Source organism: Mirounga leonina, unplaced genomic scaffold, assembly GCF_011800145.1.
Source record: "Mirounga leonina isolate KUSES-001 unplaced genomic scaffold, KU_Mleo_1.0 Mir_376, whole genome shotgun sequence".
Classification (NCBI taxonomy): Eukaryota; Metazoa; Chordata; class Mammalia; order Carnivora; family Phocidae; genus Mirounga; species Mirounga leonina.
In genome coordinates, this window is record NW_023270718.1 from 6,143,313 (window position 1) to 6,165,167 (window position 21,855).

The 21,855-nt window shown below is 48.7% G+C and overlaps 2 protein-coding genes across 3 annotated transcripts in view; both read right to left on the reverse strand.

Annotated features, from left to right (window-relative positions):
* Window positions 1-497: 497 nt before the first annotated feature.
* KLK12 (kallikrein related peptidase 12) lies at window positions 498-4,553 on the reverse strand. The gene is made up of 6 exons (XM_034987109.1): window positions 4,434-4,553; window positions 4,217-4,272; window positions 3,607-3,766; window positions 2,615-2,874; window positions 1,564-1,697; window positions 498-653 (listed from the first exon to the last, which is right to left on the reverse strand). The coding sequence occupies exons 1-6, from the start codon at window positions 4,460-4,462 to the stop codon at window positions 498-500; spliced, it is 795 nt and encodes a 264-aa protein (XP_034843000.1). The 5' UTR covers window positions 4,463-4,553.
* An 11,795-nt stretch (window positions 4,554-16,348) lies between these two features.
* KLK13 (kallikrein related peptidase 13) overlaps window positions 16,349-21,855 on the reverse strand; it is an 8,647-nt gene continuing 3,140 nt past the window's right edge. For both annotated transcript variants that reach the window (XM_034987104.1, XM_034987103.1), the window contains exons 3-6: window positions 20,545-20,734; window positions 20,074-20,342; window positions 18,839-18,975; window positions 16,349-17,478 (exon numbers count right to left, since the gene is read on the reverse strand). In XM_034987104.1, the coding sequence (XP_034842995.1) occupies window positions 17,290-17,478; window positions 18,839-18,975; window positions 20,074-20,342; window positions 20,545-20,734 (785 nt within the window). In that variant the 3' untranslated portion in view covers window positions 16,349-17,289. The remainder of the gene's footprint in view (window positions 17,479-18,838; window positions 18,976-20,073; window positions 20,343-20,544; window positions 20,735-21,855) is intronic.

Consider the following 21,855-nt stretch of genomic DNA (forward strand, 5'->3'; position numbering starts at 1 on the left):
GGGGCCAATAATTCCCCCCTCCTCAGGTCCTTCATGGGCACTGTTCCTAAAGTGCTGGATAGAGAGAGAGAGAGAGAGAGAGAGAGAGAGAGAGAGAGAGAAAAGGCCCTTATTTTTATTGTTATAAGTAACCTTTTCTCCTCCGTTCCTGAGTGACCCCTAAGGGAAAACTCTTGCCCTCTGTGGTCTCTATTCCTACATCTGTGGGTAGGGGGACTGATGAGCCTCCCTCCTGTGTCAACCAGCACGGGGATATCAAATAGACAGACAGAGCTTGTTATATTTATTCCAGGAAGTCACACATTCCTTCCTCCTCCAAACCTGGGACTTAGAAGGGCTGGCTGGAGTTGGAGTACTCGGAAGAAGATCCCCAGCCCAAGGGGAGTTGGAGCCAGGGCTGATAACGGAGGAGGACGACGGAGGACGGAGGACGGTTGGTGCTCCGAGGGTCAGTCAGTGTGGCCCCCAGGCTGAGGGGTGGAGGTGGAGGGAGCAGGTTAGTTGTTCCTCATGACCATCCGGATCCAGTCCACATATTTGCAAATATTGGTGTAGACCCCTGGGATGCCTTCCTGCCCGCAAGGCTCCACGGTCCCCCAGGACACCAGACCCTGGAGGACTCCTCCGCACACCAGGGGGCCCCCAGAGTCGCCCTGGAATACAGAAGGAGAAGCAGCACCGAATGAATAAGGGAGAAATCCTGTTCCCATTGTCCTTGCCCCGACCCCCAAACCCATTCCCAGGCCCTGAAGACAGGATCCAAGTCTGGTGATCAGAGAAGAGCACTGCCACGTTCCCCACGCTCCCTCCCCAGCAGCGACTGATCAACAGGGAAGAACACGCTGTTCCTAGGTCGCCAATCCAGGGAAGGCAGGACTCCATAAAAGGTGGGGGAGGGGGCTTCTCAAGGACAATGGCTGGAGCTCTGACCAATGAGTGAGGAAAGTATCTTCAATGACCAATCCCAGCAAAGGAGGTGGGGACCTAAAAGAAGTCTATAGAGGACGACTGGCTGGGGCACTGACCAATGAGGGAAAGAGCACCCCATCAGTGACCAATCCCAGCAAAGGAAGGCAGGATCTATAAAGGTTCTCTCAGGCACAAAGGCTGGAGCCTTAGCAAGGAGGGTGGGGCGGCCTCCAACCTGGAGGAGCCGAGGGAGCAAGGTAGCCGAATTCGAGGACAGGAGAGGCCACCAGCCTCCTCTCCTGCCTCCATCCTAGATTCTCTCGCTCTTGCCTGAGCCAGCATCAGTTGGAGGATGGTATGGGGAGAGACAAGCGGTTACACACCTCAGTTCCAAATCCCCGCCACCTCTTTGCCCTCCCCCATCTTCTCTTCCTCTCCCTCTCCTGTGCCCCTCCCATCTTTCCTTCTCTGCTCCCTCCCTCCCTCCCTCTGTTCTCTCCACCCACCCCTCCTTCTCTCTGTCCTCCATCACCTGGCTCTCCCTGCCTTGTCCTGCGCCTCCCCTTCCTTCTGACCTCTCTCTCTCCCCCATCCTCCCTGCTCTGTCCCCAACTTCCTACCCTGGGTGACCATGCGTTGCCGGCATTCACGCACCTGGCAGGCATCCGCCCCTTCCATGCCCCTGGCACACACCATGTTGTCCGTGATTCTCCCAGGGAACACAGCCCGGCAGGTGGCACTGGAAACGATGGAGACGTTGAGGCATTGCAGCAGGTCCGGGAATGGATCTGTGGGTGGAAGATAGAAGCCACAGGGTTTCCCAAAGCTCCCCACTTGGGGGCCACCTCCCTCTACTCAAGGAAGCCAAATAGAAGTCTATACCCTGCCCTTTTCCTATGACCCCCCACTACAAGCTGCAAACGTTTAAATTTCAGATTTATTACTTCATTTCATAGTGACCCTTGCCCCAGTTCATTGACCCAGTCCCCCGACCTTTAACCTATGACTCTGAGTGCCATAACTCAAGACACCCTTTGTCCCTCCAACCTCAGAAGCAATGAATCCAGACCCACTTTTCTCCTTAAATTCCAGATGCTGTGACCTTTGACCTTCAATCTTATTATACTTAGATCCCAACTTGACCTCCTTTCCCTCTCTGTCTCCAGACCCCACACTCCTTGTCTTCTCTTAAACTTCTAAACTCAGTGATAAACCATTGGTGCCAACTCCAAAGGGACTTATGATCCCTGTTTATTTGAGCCGGGACCTCATGACCCCTAACCTCTAGGGCTTCTAATCCTAGACCAGTGATCCCTGATCGAATCCCAGTTTCCACCCTCAGATTATGGCCAGCTTGTGCAACATCTGGATCCCATGTCCTCAATTCTACAGTGACCTCTAACACTCGAGTCCATGACCCATTACCCCAAGATCCTATTTATATATGCCTTTTGCTCCAGTCTGATGACCCCTGCCATCACTCTGGCCTCCAACCACATCCTGACCCATGACTTCTGACTCTATACCCAACCCCTTAACCACTTTGACTCCCAAGACCCCTGGTCCACCATGATCTCTGACCCCACACCACAGTCCTCATGTTTGACCCTTGATCCAGCCTTCTGCTGAATGGCATGACTCCTGATCTCTTGCTTTACACCCCAGACTTTGCCCATCCTGAGCCCTGACCCTGATGCCCCCTTACTCCATAGTTGATTGGTGATGCCCCAGCCTGAGATCTGGCACTTGGTGCCGGCCAGTGCACAGGTGGTGGGCAGGGGCAGGGGCTGGATGCCTCGAGTCAAAGGGACGGGGGTGCCCAGTCGCAGGAGCCGGAGGTCGTTGTCATGGTTATGCAGGGCTCCCTGGTAGCCAGGGTGGGTCATGGAGAAGCCGCTGCGCCTGATCTGCTCTGTCCAGTCCAGCCTGGTGAGGCTGTGCTCCCCCAGGCGCACCCAGTACCTGCTGGGGGTCAAGGTGGCTCAGCGAGGGTGGGGTGGGTCCCTGGATCCCCAGCCCTCCAGCCTCTCTGCTGTTCTGCACCTCAGTGTCTGTCCTCACTTCCTCACAGGCTTGCTCTGTCTCTCACCTCTCTCACCATCTTTCCATTTCCTTGTTTGCCTACTTCTCCTCCCCGAGCCCCTGCATCTCTGTCCCTTCCCGATCCTCTTAGCTGAGGCAGAGACATCCAACTGTCATACTCACTGCTCTGTTCTTACCACCCAGAGGCTGTCAGCACCCTCAGCTGAAGGAACGAGTGAGTAATGAGTGGACTCTCTCTGTTCTGTCCCTGAATCAATCCGTCTCTTCACGTCTGAAACTTCCCTTTTGAAAAAAAACCTCGAAGTTTCAGACCGAAAAAGCCCAATCCCCTCATTTTACAGATGGGACCGCTGAGGCCCAGAGAGGTGGCCCAGACTGGGTCAGAGAAAGGCTGGGATGGTGACAGAGGTCATCTGGGAAGGAAGGGTGACACAAGGGAATGGGAGCAGGTAGGTGGGCAGGTTTCAGGACCCTTCCTGCCCCCCCTCGCCCCAGGCCCATTGTTGAGGAAGTCTTACTCTTTGTCTAGCCTCAGACCTTCTTGTGGCAGGACCATCTCCTTACTCCATGGCACCCCCCTCTCCTGAGCCCCTACCTTTCCCACCACCTTTCCTTTGCCTACCCCTAGAAGGGACCACCCAGACAGGGGCTTACCTGCCACTGCAGTGAGCCGCTGTGAGGACCCACCTGCGGTCAATGAGGACCCCCCCACAGCGCAGGTGGGTGCCCTCAAACAGCCCCACCTGCCAAGGCTGCGAGTGACGGGCACACTCCTTGCCTTTGATAATCTTCTCTGTGGCCGGTTGACTGAGCCCTGAGGACAGGGGTGTGGGCCAGAGAGGTAGGGTCAGAGATCTAGAGACTGGGAGTCAGAGATAGGAAGAGAGATGCAGAGATGAAGACACAGAGAGGCAAGAGAAAGACAGAGCCCCTGAGAGAGAGTGAGGGACAGGGAGACACAGACCCAGTGACAAATACAAGAAGACCCAGCAGTGCCCAGAGACACAGAGAGGAAGAGAAAGAGAAAGAGACAGAGAGATACTTAAAGATAAGAGGCAGACAGAGACAGAGAAAGGACAGAGGCGTAGTGACAGGAAGACACAGAGGAGAGATAGCTCAAAAGATACAGGGGGACAGAGGTGGCAGGGCCCCAAGAGGTGGAGGTGATCGGAGGCACAGAGGCAGCACCTTGCCCTCCTCCGTGCCAGGCTGGGGACCAGACCTGGAAGGGGAGTTGGGGCTCCCGTCCTCCTGGGGAACTCACCAGTAGCAGAGAGGAGCAACAAGATGCTGGAACCCAGGGTGGCCCACCTCCAGGTCCTGGGAAATGTGGGGGGATCTCAGAGACGGCCCTTTCCCTGTCAACCCACCCTTGCTTAGCCCACCCCTCCCACCAGCAGCTCCCAAGAGGACAGGATGCCTGCCCATTCCCCCTCTGTCTTGGGTGTCACCCTATTGGTGACCACCTGCCCCCTCCTCACCTTGTCCCTCTGCCTGCTGGGTCCTCCATGTGGCTGTCACAGTTTCAGCCTGTCTGTCTCTGTTATCTGTCTGTCCACTACCTGCCTGTCCTGTCATCCACCTGCCACCCTGCCAGTCAACTTTCCCACTGTCCACCTGGCTTCTCAGTCACCTGTCATGCTGCCCCACCTGTCCCCCTCCTTCCGTCTGTCTGCCCCAGACCGGCAGCTGACACAGCTTTTAACTCTCTTTGTCCCAGCCCATGCAATTTCCGGGTTGAAGGAAGGGGACCAGGAAGACATGGGGTGGAGCACCCTCTAATCCTGTAGAAACTCTTCTCAGCTGATGGCACCTAATTGAAATTTACAACTAAATGGGGGTAGGGTGGCAGGGGAGGGGCCCAGGACGGTTGTGTGTGCCTGTCTCCCCTCCTTTCTATGCCAGCGCCAGAGACCCATGACTCAAGGTGATCTGAGAGCTGGGTTCTAATCCCGATTCCCGGCGAGGTGAGGAAGGCTGAGGAAGAGTGGGATGCCCACACCTGGACCCCTCCGCACCCTGTGCAGGAAGTAGGTAGGAGGGTAGGTGGCTAAGAGCTCAGACAGTGGAAGGGAGAAGCAGGGAAAGCAAGAGCAGAGAGAGCCCAGACAGAGAAGGAAGAGATTTCGAAATAGGTGATCAGGAAGAGACTCTGAAGAGGTTTCTAAACTGGGTTCCCCAGAGTTGATTCTAATTGAATTTTCTCAATGCACAGTCCACCCTGTTTCCTGCAAAGAAGCCCACTCTTCCTATTAGCATGTGGTCGATTTATCTAATTCCTTGAAAGTCTGGGGTTTTTTCTGCATGAGGGCTTCCACTGAGAAAGAAAGGGACAGGGGACGGAGAGAGAACCAGGGACAAGACAATCTGTGCTGTCTTTAGCTTTTGATTTGTTTTGAGACACCACCTAACTCAAGCCCTCTCTATTTCTGGATTTCTGGGGGCTCTGCTTTTATGGAGATGCAATTTACATGCCATATAATTCACTCTCAGCTCCAGTAGGGAGCTGCCCTCTGGAACACACACCAGCACTGTCAGTTCCCATGGCTTTTCAAAAGAAGCTGGAAATTCACATTTATGGTAGGACATTTCCTGATTTTAAAATACTGGCCAGGACGCCTGACTGGCTCAGTCAGTAGAGCGTGCCAACTCTTGATCTTGCGGTTGCAAGTTCAAACCTCATGTTGGGTGTAGAGATTACTTACAATAAGAAGTCTTTAAAATAAAATAAAATATCGGCAAAAAACCCAAAACACCTATGGTTCCCCAACAGATTTCTTTCTCTCTCCCACTCTCTCTTGTCTTCTCTTTCTGCCTCTACTTTTTTTTTTTAAGATGTATTTATTCATTTATTTGACAGAGAGATAGAGAGACCACAAGTGGGGTGGGGAATGGCAGAGGGAGAGGGAGAAGCAGACTCTCGCTGAGCAGGGAGCCCGACATGGGGCTCGATCCCAGGACCCTGGGATCATGACCCGAGCCGAAGGCAGACGCTTAACCGACTGAGACACCCAGGCATCCTTGCCTCTACTTTTTTTTTTTTTAAGATTTTATTTATTTATTTGAGAGAGAGAGAATGAGAGAGAGCACATGAGGGGGGGGAGGGTCAGAGGGAGAAGCAGACCCCCTGCCGAGCAGGGAGCCCGATGTGGGACTCGATCCAGGGACTCCAGGATCATGACCTGAGCCGAAGGCAGTCGCTTAACCGACTGAGCCACCCAGGCACCCTTGCCTCTACTTTTTTAAAGCAAAATTCACATAACATAAAACTAAGCACTTGAACCATGTTCAAGTCCACAATTCAGCGAATTCCACCCCACTCAACCCACTGTGCAACCATCACCACAATCTAATTCCAGGACATTTTCTTCAGCTTCAAAAGAGACTCTGTACTCATGAGGCTGATGTCCATCCCACGATGAATGGTAAATAAAATATGGTCTATCCATACCACGGAGTATTATGCAGCCGGAAAAAGGAGTGAGGCACTGACACTGGCCACAATGTGGATGAACTCTGAAAACATTATGCTAGGTGAAAGAATCAGTCACAAAGGCCACATTTTGTATGATCCCATGTATGTGAAACGTCCAGAACAGGCACATGCACAGGGACAAAAAGCAGATTGGTGGTGCTGGGGCTGTAGGGAGTGGGGAGTGGCTACCTAGAGGTTCTCTTTTGACATACAGTCTTGCAACTTGTGGCTTCTGGAAAAAGCCAATCCCTTCTTTTGTAGCTGGGGGCTTCGAGAGGGCATGGACTGGCTCACAACCTCATGCTCACACCTCCCGCACTCAGGGGGAGCTCTGAGCACCTTTGCCGCCTCCCCTGGGGAGCCCCCCAGAGCTCTCAAGTCCCGAGCTCCACGCTTTACTGTTGGGCATCATTGTAAGCTCAACATGCAGCCTGTTTCGAGAGAACTCAGCTATGCCAACACCTGGGGCGAGAGCCCACAGCATGGAGACCATCACAGATGTGGAAACTGAGGCAGGACTAGATGAAGCCACTCACCCATACTCATGTAGCTGGCCAGTGCCAGAGCCAGAGTTTGAACCCAAGCAGGCTGTCTCCAGAGCCTGTATCATTAATCATTGTCCAAAGATATGGATGAACAAATGAATGGCTAACTGAATGAGTACAGGGGTAAACAGAGGAACGTAGGAATGTTCTCACAGGTTTCAAAGTAGGATAGCTTTTGGAATCCTGCAGACTGAGCTGAAACCTCAGCTCACACCATGACTCACTGGGGGCCATCAGGCTTTGGCTTGACCTGTTTGTTCATCTGAAAGATGGGGCTGGGACGCAGCTCCCTGTCCACACACTACTTCCTCTTGGGATCATCAAACAAGGCAACAAAAGATGGGTGAGGATATCAGGTACATTAAGTGAAGACACTCTCAAAATTGTTTCTTTCTCAAGAAGGAGTTTTCAAAGCTGACTTAGATGACAGAATCTTTTTCTCAGCTGTGAAGAACTATCAGCTACGGCTTGGTGCTGTTCTTTGTCTTCTGTCTCTCTCTCTCTCTCTTCTCATTCTCTGTCCCATTCATTCACTCATGCATTCACCCAACAAACATTTCAAAATGCCCTGTGTGCCTGACCCTCTGCTGGGTGACACTGGGACCACAGAGTTGCATCAGAACCAGTGGCCCCCACCACTCTCAGAGCCTTGCCCTGTTTCTCTTCCATCCTTCCCAGTCAAACTTATCCACGGAGATCTACTCACCACTTGCTCCCCACAGCCTCTGTCTGTTTGGGTCTCCAGAGACTTCCCTCTTGAGCAATCCCATGGTCTCCTGGTCCTCACTTTACTCAGTCTTCAGGCAGCCTTCCACCTGGCCTGCCCCTTCCTCCTTCATGCATTTCTGGTTTCCCTCCCACTTTCTGCCTCTCAGTAATGAATAGGTCTTTTTTCCTCCCCTGGTGCCTTGACAAACAAGGGAGTTCCCAGGGCCTGTCCTAAGCCTTGTTCTCCACACTGACTGCCTACACGGGGCAGTTTCACCTGTCACCTGTGATAGCATGGCTCTTAGTCTCTCCCTGGCTCCAGGTCTGTGCATCCAACAGCCTCCTGGATGACCCAAACCCAGCTCCCCAACTGTCCCACCAACTTGTTCTCAGACCCTGCTCGCTCCGTCTTGTGGCCCTAGCTCCCAGCCGGTCCTCCGGTCTGGACCCTTGGAACACTGATTCTCCCTAGGACCCAGTGTCTCTTCCTTCTTCTGAGACATCCCATCCCAAGACTGCAGCCACCACTCATTGCTCCCTGGCTCCTGGCCCGGAAATCTGCCTCCAGAGGTCTGGCCCTCTGCAGCCATTGGTGTCTTGCACGGCTAGGGGAGGGAGAGAGACAAGCAGACTCCGCGCTGAGCCCAGAGCCTGCCCCGGCTCGATCTCAAGACCCTGATATCATGACCTGAGCCGAAATCTGCTTTCAACCCTACCAGAATTTATGCTGCTGAGGTGAGGAAAATGCAATCTGGTTGCCAGGAGAACCGACAGCATGATTAGAGGGTTGGAACTTTCAGCCCCACGCCCCACTCCACCCCTGCCCAGAACTCTTGGGCTGGGAAGAGGCACACAGATAGGTCTGGGCGCAGACATGCCACCCAGGGCCACTTGATGGAAGCCCCCAGCCCCACACCTCTGTTCCTGAAGGCCAACTATGGAAGCTTCTGACTTGGGTCGGTCAAGTCTACAACAGCAGACGCAGGGCCAAGCAGCACAGTCTCAAATGCACGTTCACCAGCAGACAGCAGGGCCAGTGAGCAGGACAGCATGATGAGGAGACCATGGGATTGCTCAAGAGGGAAGTCTCTGGAGACCCAAACAGACAGAGGCTGTGGGGGGCAAGTGGTGAGTAGATCTCCGTGGATAAGTTTGACTGGGAAGGATGGAAGAGAAACAGGGCAAGGCTCTGAGAGTGGTGGGGGCCACTGGTTCTGATGCAACTCTGTGGTCCCAGTGTCACCCAGCAGAGGGTCAGGCACACAGGGCATTTTGAAATGTTTGTTGAGTGAATGCATGAGTGAATGAATGGGACAGAGAATGAGAAGAGAGAGAGAGAGTCATCCACACTCCTGTTCATAGTGCCAAATGTGGCCACCCCAGAGGCAGGAGGGACCCTGTAGTGTGTGTGTGGCATGTCAAGGCCAGACATGTGGGCCAACTTTCAGATGGAGGAGTCCATCCTGTTTCTGTGGGGTGGCTACGACATTATCCTCCATTCTCTCTCCTCCAAAAATCCTCACTTGGGCCTCCGCCCCCTCTACCCTCCCACAGCCTGTCTGCTTCTTTTGTCTTGTCATTGAACCCGTTAGAATGGAAACTGGGGCTTATATGCCCATTGCCCCTGTGATACTGTGATTTAGGATAAGAAGTATGTTTTTGGTCTTAGTCCCCATTCCTGGCACAGAGCTCCTAAAACTCTTGGAATTTCCTAATGAAACAAACAAACAAACAAAAAAGGTGTCTTTTGTCGTATGAATGCACCTAAGAGTGGACGGGGACTGGGGCTGCAGATGAAATCAATCACCAATGGACAATGAGTTAATCAATTGTACCTTTGCAGTGAAGCCTCCATAAATACCCAAAAGGACGGGGGCTCAGAGGGTTTCCAGGTTGGTGAACGCATGCGGAGCGAATGGTGCACCCAGACAGGGCAAGCAAGCTCCGTACCCCTTCCCACAAATCTTGCCCTATGCATCTCTTCTACCTGGCTGTTCTGAGTTTTATCCTTTTACAGTAAGCTGGTAATCAAGTAAGTAAAATGTTTCTCTGAGTTCTGTGAGCCCCTCTGGCAAATTATTCCAACCCAAGGAGGACGTCGTGAAACCCTCCGATCTATACAGCACTTGGCCAGAAGCACGGGTAAAGAACTAGGACTTAAGACTGGCATCTGAAGGCAGAGGTAGGGGGCAGTCTTGCAGGACTGAGCCCTTAACCTATGTGATCTGACACTACCTCCTGGTAGTGTAGTTAACCTAAACTGTGGGACAATTGCTTGATGGTGTTGGGGAACCTCCACACATTGGGACTGCGTGCAGAGACCAATACCCCTACTAGGCTGGGAAGTCCAGTGGTCTAGTCCATTCATTTGGGAAGTCCAGTCCATTCATTTGGGAAGTCCAGCCTAGTCCCTCCTAAAAGGCCTCTCAGTAGGGGAAGTGGCTGAGCTTGGCCTGGACCCTTCAGACTAGAGGGAGAACTCTTAGCCTAAGTCTAGTCTGGGAGCTGACATCTCCCCACCCGGGGCCTTAGGAGAATAAAAAGCAAGGGCTTGATGTGCCAGGCCAACGCTGGGAAGCGTGGTTATCCCTCTGACACACTCCCCTTCCGAAGGCTTTCAGTCTCTTCAGTCTTTTCCAAGACCTTTCTAGCCCCTCCCTCACAACCACCAGCTTTCCAAATCCCTCCCGCAAGGATCCCATTGTTATTAAAATTCCCCTGCTTGAAAACAGGAAGAGGAGGGCAGGTGGCGGCAAAATCCCAGGAGAGGGAGGGCGGGAGGGCGGGCGGAGGGATGCCTGAGAAGCCTGGCCACCTGGCTAGCCTTTCTGAATTAAGGTGTTGTTGGCCAGGCAGAACCTCCAACTCAGGTATGTCATTATTTTTTGTTCCACAAGAAGGATTTGGGCGGCCGCCTCCCATTCTCCCAAATCGCCCAAGGCTGTCTGCTCTGGCTCTGGGGCCTTGGCGACAAATCATCATAACAATTTTGTCAATAAGAACAATGATCCGTACTAATGAGAGCACTGCTCAGTAAGCACTCACTCAGGTGGCAGGTGTTCTGAAGGGCTTTTCACATATTAATGCAATTAATCCTCCCAAGACCCCTCTCACCACGTAGGTGCTATTTTTTTTTAAATGTCTTAATATATTTAGATCTTTTTTTTTCTTTTTTCTTTTCTTATTATGTTCAGTCAGCCAACATATAGTACATCATTAGTTTGTGATTAGAGTGTTCTAAAGCCTCAGGTGTGCAGAGAGGAATTCGCTGGTGGCACATTATTGTGAGTGATGTGTACACGTCCCTCTTTTGTTTTCCTTATTACCTTATTCCTTTTGTCTCCTTCCCTTTCTGCTATTGTCCTCACCATTGCATATCTTTGCTATTATCTTTGTTACTGTATATCTTTTGCTGTTGCTTTTATTACTATGTATCTTTGCTATTGTCTTTGTTACTATGTATCCTTTGTTACCTTTATTAATGAGTACCTTCTGCTATTGTATTTTTTATTGCATAGCCTTTTAAAAACTATGAGTCAAATAAATAAAATTTTTACGTTTTTAAAAATTAAAAAGATAAACTTAAATTCACATAAAGTTCACCATTTAAGGCGCACAGTTTAATAGCACTTAGTACATTCACAGTGTTGTATATTTTTTTATTAGAATATGTTCTTACAAATTGTATATTGTTTTATGTGCAAAGCACTGTGTAGAGTTCTGTGTAGTTTGAATTTATGTCAGCAGCATTGTGGTATACAGCTTTTCTTTTTTAAGCTCAGAACTAAGCTTTTTTTTTTTTTTCATTTTTAAAGAAGGTATTATTTACATAAATTAAAATCCATTCATTTTAGGTGCTCGATTTGATGAATTTTGGAAACTGGAGATTTTGGGCAACCTCCACTATATTCAAAACATAGAACAGTACCTCTCACCTTCTTCCCCATCCTTAAGCTGCCCTGCACCCCTTCTGCAAAAGCTCTCCCTCCCTCCTCTGCCCCAGGCTGCCACTGATCTACATTCTGCTGCTATCATCTTGCCTTTTATTTATTTTATTATTTTTTTTTGAGACAGAGAGAATGAGAGAGAGAGAGAGCACATGAGAGGGGGGAGGGTCAGAGGGAGAAGCAGGCTCCTTGCTGAGCAGGGAGCCCGATGCGGGACTCATCCAGGGACTCCAGGATCATGACCTGAGCCGGAGGCAGTCGCTTAACCAACTGAGCCACCCAGGCGCCCCATCTTGCCTTTTAGATCATATAAATGTTTGGCTTCTCTCACTAACATAATGCATTTCAGAATCACCCATGTTTTTGCATTTTTCTGTCAATAGTTCATTCCTTTTTATTGCTGTGCAGTATCCCACAGCATGGATATACAACAGCCTTCATCCATTCACCAGTTGTTGGATATCTGGGTTGCTTCCAGTTTCCGGGTTATTCCAAATAATGTTGCTATAAACATTCATGTAACACATCATTGTGTGGGCATATGTTTTCATTTCTCTTAGCCAGGCACCTAGGAGTGGCACTGCAGGATCATATGATGTGTATGTTTAACTCTATAAGAAATTGCCCGGGCGCCTGGGTGGCTCAGTTGGTTAAGCAACTGCCTTCGGCTCAGGTCATGATCCTGGAGTCCCGGGATCGAGTCCCGCATGGGGCTCCCTGCTCAGCGGGGGGTCTGCTTCTCCCTCTGACCCTTCCCCTCTCATGCTCTCTGTCTCCCATTCTCTCTCAGATAAATAAATAAAATCTTTAAAAAAAAAAAAAAGAAATTGCCCAATGTTTTCTAAAGTGGTTGTCCCACTTTGCATTGCCACCAGCAGCGTATAAGCGTTCCAGTGCCCCACATCTTTGTCCACACTTAATACTGTCAATCTTTTTAACTTTCACCATTGAAGTTGGTAGCACTATACCTTTAAGATTCCGATCACGTGTGAATCTAGCCTGTTGCTTGTAAATGCTGTGTAGTCCTCCATGGTGCTCTCCACCATGTCCTAACATCCACCCCTACCCTCATTGGTGGGTGCTCAGTTTTCCTCTAATTCCCAGCACAACAAAGAAATGAGTGACAGACACTTCATACTTGCCTCTTTGTGATCTGCATGATCACTGCCCTAGGATAGACCTCAGGAGTGGAACTTCTGGGTCCTAGGGTGTGCACATACTTAATTCAGCCAAGGAGTGCCAAATTACTTTCCCAAAATAACTGGACAGTGTCCATTCACACCAGCTGTGCACTAGAGTATTGTCTCTGCATCCCTGCCAATACATGAGTTATTTCACTTTAAAGACTTCTAATCTATCTAATAAACATAAAGAGGTTGTTATTTGTATTTGTGTTTCTTAGATGACTAATGAGTCTGTACACCTTTCATCTTAACTTCCTATTTGTTTCCTTCTCTGCAAATGCATTCATAGCCCTGAGTATTCTTCTTGTTTATGTGGATTTCCTTGCACATTTTAGATACCAACACGAGGTCAATATTACACTTTGCAAGTATCTTCACCCATTGATTTGCTTTGTTCCTGTTGTCTTTTGTTGAACTGAAAATCCTTAGTCAGATTAAACAATTGTTGCCTTATGATTAGTCCATCTGAAGTTTTAAAGTCTTTCCTCACCCCTAAGTCACAAAAATTTTCTCTGTCATTATCGTCCATTAGCTTTATGGTTCGACCCTTAGCTTTTAGGTCTTTATGCAATTTGGTGTTAAGTACCAGTGTTATACCCATTTGAGTGGTAGGAAAACTGAGGCATGAAGAAGGTAAGTCATGGGGTTAAATAAGTGGCAGAGCTGGAATTCACACCCAGGCAGCCTGGCCTCAGAAACTCTGTTCTTAGCTACTACATCATGCTGCTCTGATTGAGAAGTTGGCTGAGTGCAGACTTTAAATGTCAATCTTTTTTTTTTTTTTAAGATTTTATTTATTTATTTGACAGAGACACAGCGAGAGAGGGAACACAAGCAGGGGGAGTGGGAGAGGGAGAAGCAGGCTTCCCGCCGAGCAGGGAGCCCAATGTGGGACTCGATCCCAGAACCCTGGGATCATGACCTGAGCCGAAGGCAGACGCTTAACGACTGAGCCACCCAGGCGCCCCTAAATGTCAATCTTTTAACAACCCTGAGCAGTAGGTCCTGTTAGTACCAGAGGAGGAAACAGATACTCGCAAAAGATAAAGATTCTTCCATCCAAAACCAGATCCTTCAGACTCCAATCTCTGTGCTTTTATTTATTCATTTTTATTTATTTTTAAGTAATCTGTACATCCAACATGGAGTTTGAACTCACAACCTCAAGATCAAGAGTCTCAGGCTCTGGGCGCCTGGGTGCCTCAGTTGGTTGAGCGACTGCCTTCGGCTCAGGTCATGGTCCCGGGGTCCTGGGATCGAGTCCTGCATCGGGCTCCCTGCTCCGCGGGGAGCCTGCTTCTCCCTCTCCCACTCCCCCTGCTTGTGTTCCCTCTCTCGCTGTGTCTCTCTCTGTCAAATAAATAAATAAAATCTTTAAAAAAAAAAAAAAAAGAGTCTCAGGCTCTGCCTAATGAGGCAGCCAGGAGCCCCCACCCCCTGTGCTTTTAAACACTAAACTAGTCTCCCCGATAGGAAACAGGGATGGTGGACACTGAAAGACGATGGCTCCCTCCTTCTGTTCTTTGCACAGTATGGATCCCTCTCACTTTTTAGGTCTTCAGCCAAATGCCACCTCCTCCAAGAAGCCCTTGCTGACTACCTGTGGAAAACAGCCTCCCCTCTAATTTTCTAACACAGAACCCTGTTTAGATGCTTCATGGATTACATTTATTATCACATAGAAATCATCACAATTTGCAGTTATTTAGTTTAGTTGTTAATTTTCTGTAAATCCCCTGAGGACAGAGTTTATTGCCACTTGACTAATAAACAGTTCAAAACAAAAACTCCCAGTATTCCTCTGCAAATCTCTTCCTTCCAAAATTTCCCCAAATTTAGTAAATGGCAGCTCCATTTAGTATACGGTTGCTCAGGCCAAAGCATTGAGGTCTCCTTGGCTTCTTCACCTGATGTCAGCAGATACTGTTCAACAATCTCTTCAAGCAGATCCAGAATCTGCCTCCTTAACTCCCCTGAGAACATCACCTGGTCCAAGAACTTTCACCTCCTGCCTGAGCTCTTGAAGTGCAGTCACTTCCACACCAACCTCTTCACCATCTTCCCAATCTTCAGGTGCACCAGGCTGGCTTCTGCCACAGGGCCTTTGTACTTGTATTTTCTACATGGGGCGCTGCTCCCCAGATGTGCACTTGGCTCTCTCCCTCCATCCTTTCATTGTTTTATTTTGTTTTTAATGTCACCATCTCAGGGCTCTTCCCCAGACCATCCTATTTAAAATAGCAACTCTGGGGGCGCCTGGGTGGCTCAGTCATTAAGCATCTGCCTTCAGCTGGGGTCATGATCCCAGGGTCCTGGGATCGAGCCCCACATCGGGCTCCCTGCTCGGCGGGAAGCCTGCTTCTCCCTCTCCCACTCCCCCGGCTTGTGTTCCCTCTCTTGCTGTGTGTCTCTGTTAAATAAATAAATAAAATCTTTAAAAAAAATAAAAAATAGCAACTCCGGGGCACCTGGGTGGCTCAGGCGGTGGAACATGTGACTTGATCTCAGGGTCATGAGTACAAGCATCACGTTGGGCATAGAACTTACATAAAAAAATAAAATAGCAACTCCACTCACTCTCCCAACCCAACATTCCTTATCCTTTGTCTCTGCTTTTTTGCCATGGTTCACATTGCCACTTTAGTCTATCTCCTTATTCTTTTTTTGTAATTGTGTCTCCTTGCAAAGAACACAAGCTCTACAGGGCAGAAGTTTTATCTAATTCACTGTTTATCAGCTGTGCCCGCAACAGTGCCTGGCTTGTGATAAGTGCCAATATTTGCTAAATAAATAAAGTTGTATTTACCAACACCCAGGAGGGTGCCTGCAGATGGTCAGCATTGAACAAATGCTGAAAAAAGTAACTTCTTTTTTTATCGTTTTGTTTTAAGTAAGCTCTATGCCCAGAGTGGGGTTTGAACTCAGGACCCTGAGATCAAGAGTTGCATGCTCTACCAACTGAGCCAGCCAGGAACCCCAAATGGAACACTTTGAGGACACTGCAAATTTGAGGGGTTGTTGTTGACACCCTAAGATGATGTTCTATAGAGAACCATGCGAATAATAATAATGGAAGTGCTTAACATTAATCATAAGGGAAAAATGAAGAGGGGGAAATCGGAGGGAGATGAACCATGAGAGACTATGGACTCTGAGAAACAAACTGAGGGTTTTAGAGGGGAGGGGGGTGGGAGGATGGGTTAGCCCGGTGATGGGTATTAAGGAGTGCACGTACCGCATGGAGCACTGGGTGTTATATGAAAACAATTGTGGATCACTACATCAAAAAATAATGATGCAGGGGCGCCTGAGTGGCTCAGTCGGTTAAGCGTCTGCCTTCAGCTCAGGTCATGATCCCAGGGCCCTGGGATCGAGCCCCACATCGGGCTCACTGCTCAGTGGAGAGCCTGCTTCTCCCTCTCCCTCCACCTGCCACTCTATCTGTGCTCTCTCTCTCTCTGTCAAATAAATAAATAAAATCTTTAAAAAAAAATAATGATGCATTGTATGGTGACTAACATAACATAATAAAATTTTAAAAAATAAATAAAAAATCATAACAGTGCTATGAGGAGCAATGATGATCCCCACTTACAGATGAAAAAATAGAGGGGCAGTGAGTTCTATGTTTTGTTCAAAGCAAGGACACGGTGGCTTGAGCATTTAACCACTGCATTTGGGGTCACTGAACAAAGATGCTTGTGGGGGAGATAAAAAGACAGAATACTTGGCAGATAATAGGGTCTAGGCATGGAGGCCCCTCTGGGTACTGAACCCCAGAATGCTAATCTAGTGTGCTAGTGACCTTTAGTGGGCATAGGGATTCAGAGACAGGGAATACTGGCAAAACGTGGGATGTAGGTAGAGAAGGGACACTTGGGAGACCCCAAACTACGTGAGAATGAACCTTTATGAGGATTCAATATTAGCTGTGATGTGATTAATCATTCAGATGTGCCTAGAATATTGTTGGGGCAGATTCTGGGCACAAGATAATATTTTCAGGATGAAATATCACAGGAGTCTAGAACTTTCTTGAGCACCAAACACAGAAGTGTCTGGAATGTTGGCAATAAATAAATATTTGAAGGGGTATAGGATGTTGTCAAGGAAGTTCCATTCACGGGACATAGAATATTGTTGAGATGGGCCAATGGGTGTATTTAGTGTTCCACAGACAGAACATTCAGATGGCTATCAGCGATTATGTTGAAACAGTGGGAGTCCTGGAATGTTGTCCGGCTTGGAACGTTCAGGGTACCAAGGTGTTTCGGGATGCAGTATCTGGGAGACCATAATATTGGAAGTGACTGAATGCTTTTGAAACACGAAACGTCAGCTAGGATCAGACACACTGAGAACACGGATCACTGGTTCAAGTAGAACTTTGGGAGGGGCCAAGATGGGCTGGGCTAACTGGACAAACGGAGTGAGGAGGGCACAGAGGGAGGAAGGAGGCAGGTGAGCCAGCCAGGCTTTTATTGTGGGCCCTTTGTCCATTTCTGGTCCTGGGTTTTATGTTTTCGAATTGTGTCTTGGATCCACAGAACATACTGAGAGACTCGAGTGTAGACACCAGGCCGGTTTGGCTGACCGCATGGGAAGTCTCCCCAGGAGATGATGCCATGGAGTGTTCCATTACAGACCAGGGGGCCCCCGGAGTCGCCCTGAGTGGGGGAAGAGAGAGAGGTGGGGTCCTTGGTGGAGCCAAGGGCACAGGCTGGGACATGTCCCTGGGACATGCGGGAGAGAGTGAAAAATAGAGAGAGACACACTCAGAGGCAGAGACAAAGAAAGACAGGCACACAGAGAGAATGAGAAACAGGAAGACAAGAAGATAAACAAAAGAGACACAAAGGGAAAGATGGAGCTGGGTGCACGTGGAGACCAAGAGTAAGACTTCTCTCTCCACATTTTTCTCTGCTCCTCAGTCTCGTTAGAGTGGTGACACCTTACCTGAACGCCCACTCCCAGTTCTCTGGCACTGCCTCCCCCCACCCCCCAACTCTGCTGTGCTTTTATGGTTCCCTGGAGCCATCTCACTACTGAGTAAACCCATCCACATCTGGTTAGGGTATGCCACACGTCTATTTCCACTTCTCCCCCCCGGACCCAAGACAGACGTCACTGATTAATCGAGGCACACATCATTAATTCATTCACTGCTCTTTCCCACTGAACCAAAACTCAATCTCAGAAGCCTCCCCTATTGAACATAGGTTTTGTTTCTTGTGTTTGTGGAGGTTTTTGCCCATGTAGTATTATTTCCCCTTATTTTGGTAACTGCCTCCTGATTTTCTTTTTTTGGGCAAAGTCCCCTCTCTTTCCCTCAATCCTTGCTTATCCCTGCCCCTTCCTGGCCCCCATAGTCAGTCCCATGACAGACTTGGTCCATCAGAGAATCCCACAGCTCTGGCCAGAGTGATGGTCCAGGACACATGACCTAAGTCAGACTAGTGAGACTCACACTCAAGATGTTTATGTAAACAACTGGAAAACTCTTTTTAGTCAAGTTGCTTAGGAGGGTGGGATGTAAGCCCAAAGCTGCTGGGGCCATCTTGCTATTGCATGGGAAAGCTTAATTGAGAATGAAGACAAAAACAGAAGAGAGAAGAGCAGAGTTGAAAGGAGACAGAGTCCTAAACATATTATTTGTGCACCTGGATCCATCTGTGCCTGAAGCAAGATACCCCTGGACTTTGTAGTTACAAAAGCCAGTGTGTCTTGCTTAAGCTGGTTGGAGTTGGGTTTCTGTCACTTGCGTCCGAAAGAACGCTAACTTTTATGAATCTCAACACAGGGATCTGGGCCGCCACTGTCAGTCAAAGCTAAGGCTTACGGTGAATTATATTCTACAGCCATGGGTACTCTCTTTTTATCTTGACCCTCTATGCTAGGGGACATGTCATTTTAAAAGACTGCTTCCTTCAAGGCTAGAAGCAAGTCCTTCCCCCCCAGCATCTGTCCCCACCTCCATCCTTGCTTCTCATCGTGGCCCACAGCATCCCACCACCCCCTTGTTCTCACCTCGCAGGAGTCCTTGCCACCCTCCTCTGTGCCGGCACAAAGCATGTTGGGTGTGATCTTCCCCGGGTAGACTTGACGACACTCCTCATCTGAGCGTAGCTGGATGTTGGTACATTGTAAGGTTTGGGGGTAACTCACTGGGAAGGAGAGAGAGGAGGGTCTAAGGATGTCTGTCTAGGACAGGCTATGGGGTGGGAGTTAAACAGGACAGTCGGTAGAAAACGGATGGAAGGGGGAAGATGGGGAAGAGATGGGACATGTATCTGGGGAAAGTGATGGAGGAAGCAGGTGTGGAGAGAAACAGGACGGAAGTGGAGGGGAAGATGGAAAGAATGCACAAGATTGGGAAGGAAGAACCATAAAAGGGAGGGAGCCGAGGAGAGGGATGGTGGGAGATGGTGAGAGACAGAGGACTGGGGATGGGGAAAACAAGGAAGAGAGATGGCAAGTCAGGGAGGAAGAGGGAATGAGATGGAAGGAAGCCTGGGCACCACGAAGAAGATGCAAAGGGCCCTTGCTGCTATAAGGATCAACTTTCTATTCATGCACATGTAATTTATACACAAAGGATACACCTCCACTTCCTTATGTTTAACAAATACATACCTGCCAATATCAAATTTATGTTACATATTTATTTAAATATGTATTAAAATGTATAACTTATATAATACATAATTTATATTCAAACATATCTAAATATAGAATTTATGATTTAGAAAAATCAATCTATATAATCTGCATATACAAATGTATAGTGATGTATATTTATATAAATATACATGTGATATATAGCATATGCTACCATATTTGTTTTTTAATTTATATATTTATATAAAGAATATATAAGTTTATATATTTGATCTATAACATTATATATAATATAACTTTACAACTCTATGTACATTTACATAAGATATATATATAACTTTATACATATTTATAAATTTAAATATATTTTAAAGTATCTATAACTACATAATCTATGACATATAACTATATAAATAGACATTTATATAAAGGATATATGTGACATCTATAACTTTATATATTTATAAATTTATATATTTATATGAAGGATATATATATAACACACACATATGTGATACATAACATTTAACTATACATCTTCGGTTATTTATATATATAAAGGAATCCTCCTCCAACCTTCCCTCCTGTTTCTGCCCCAGTTTTCCCAGCCACTGATACCTCAGGCCACCTGTGAGGGTGCCTACCCTGGGGGCTGGTGGTGGTGCCCCAGCCAGACACCCGACAGCAGGTACCAGCGGGGAGACGGTCGTTGTGGGAGAGAGGCAGGACACGGATGTGGTTCGTGGGCTGGACTGGGAACTGCAGCTCCAGAAGCATGATGTCGTGGTCATGGTTCAGGTGGGTGGGGCTGCTCTGGTATTGAGGGTGGGGGATAGAGCGGACTACCTCCCTCACCTGCTCTCCGGCCTCCGAGCGCCCCAGGGCATGCTTGCCCAGGTAAACTCTGTACGCGCTGTGGGTGCAGGAAGGAGGTGATTAGAGAGGATAAGCCCATCTCCACCACTTTCCTCCTCTCCAAACATCTTCCACGCTTCAACTCCAATCCCCTTCCAACCCCAGCCCCAACTCCAACCTCATCTCAATCTAGCTCCACTCTCCCACCACGCCAGTCCCATTTTCGTCCCTACCCTCATGCTGCCCTGACCCCCACATACTCCTTCAGACAGTGTGCTGCAGTGAGGACCCATCTGGGGTGGACCAGGACTCCCCCACAGAGCAGCCGCCCTTGAACTAGCAGGGCTGCCTGCCAGGGCTGAGAGTGGGGGCGGCAGGTGTAGCGACCCGGCAGAAATCTGCTGGTCCCATTGGTGCCATTGAGAATCTTGGGATATTCCTGAGAGACGCCTGGTGAAGAAGAGAAAATGTTAGGAAATTGGGGTCCGGGGCGGGGAAGGAGGAGGCACTGGGCTTGGGGAGAGGGTCAGAATTTTGCTCTGGATGACCAGGAACTGATGATTCACTTGTTGGCCTCTAGGAGTTGCCATCTTCCATGTAATGGAGATGAGTCAGGGCAAAGAGATGATGAAGTCCTTTTCCGCACCAGTGCTAACTCCGTCGGGGGTTCAGAGTTCATGGAACAAGGAAGCTTCTGATGGGTAAGCGGAAGCCTGACTTTCTCCCCACCTGCATTTCCTCATCCCACCGTGGGGATGGATTTCAGGAATAGGGATGAGACTGACCTACACATCTACCTAGGCAGTAAGTATGTATGTATCCATCCATCCATCCATCCATCCATCCATCCATCCATCCATCCTTCCAACATGTATTTACTGGGTGCCTCTATGGCTTTAAATACAACCCAGAGCCTAACCACTCTCAAATTCAAAGTTTGCAGGACTCTCTCATTGGACTCTTGCGAGCCCCTTTGGCCCCATCTCCTACCTGTCCCCTTCACACACTCTGTTCCAGACTCGTGGACCCATTCTCCAGACACAGTTCTTTATCTAGTTCTGTGCTGCTCAAATTGGTAGCCACTAGCTACATGTGGATATTTAAATTTAAACTAATTGAAATGAAATAAATTCAGTTCTTCAACCACACCAGTTACATTTGAAATGCTCAAGAGCGCCACATGGCCAGTGGCTACCATATTGGACAGGACAGACATAAGACATCATATATAGGAAATATTCTACTTGATGGCACTCAGAATCTACAGGTTATGTGTCTGTGTCCTTATTGACTCTGAGAGCTCAGCTCAGCTCAAATATCACCCCCTCAGAAGCCATCCCAGATTCCTGGCCACCTGGTCTAATAGTGTCCCTCCCAGCCCCCCAGTCACTCCCTATTACATCCCCCCCAGTTGATTTTCATCAGAACCATGCTCACTATTCATTTCTCTTTATATTTGTTTACATTCCTGTGCCAATCACCAGCCTTAGCTTCCTCAGCTGTAAAGCAGGAAAACATCTCTCAGGGCGCCTGGGTGGCTCAGTCGGTTAAGCATCTGCCTTCGGCTCAGG

Coding starts and splice junctions, on each gene's coding strand:
- KLK12 (XM_034987109.1), bottom strand. CDS start 4,462: ATGGAGGACCCAGCAGGCAGAGGGACAAG. Junction 4,273..4,433: donor CCAGCAGGCAGAGGGACAAG/GTGAGGAGGGGG, acceptor CACATTTCCCAG/GACCTGGAGGTGGGCCACCC. Junction 1,698..2,614: donor CATCACCAATCAACTATGGA/GTAAGGGGGCAT, acceptor TTCCACCCACAG/ATCCATTCCCGGACCTGCTG.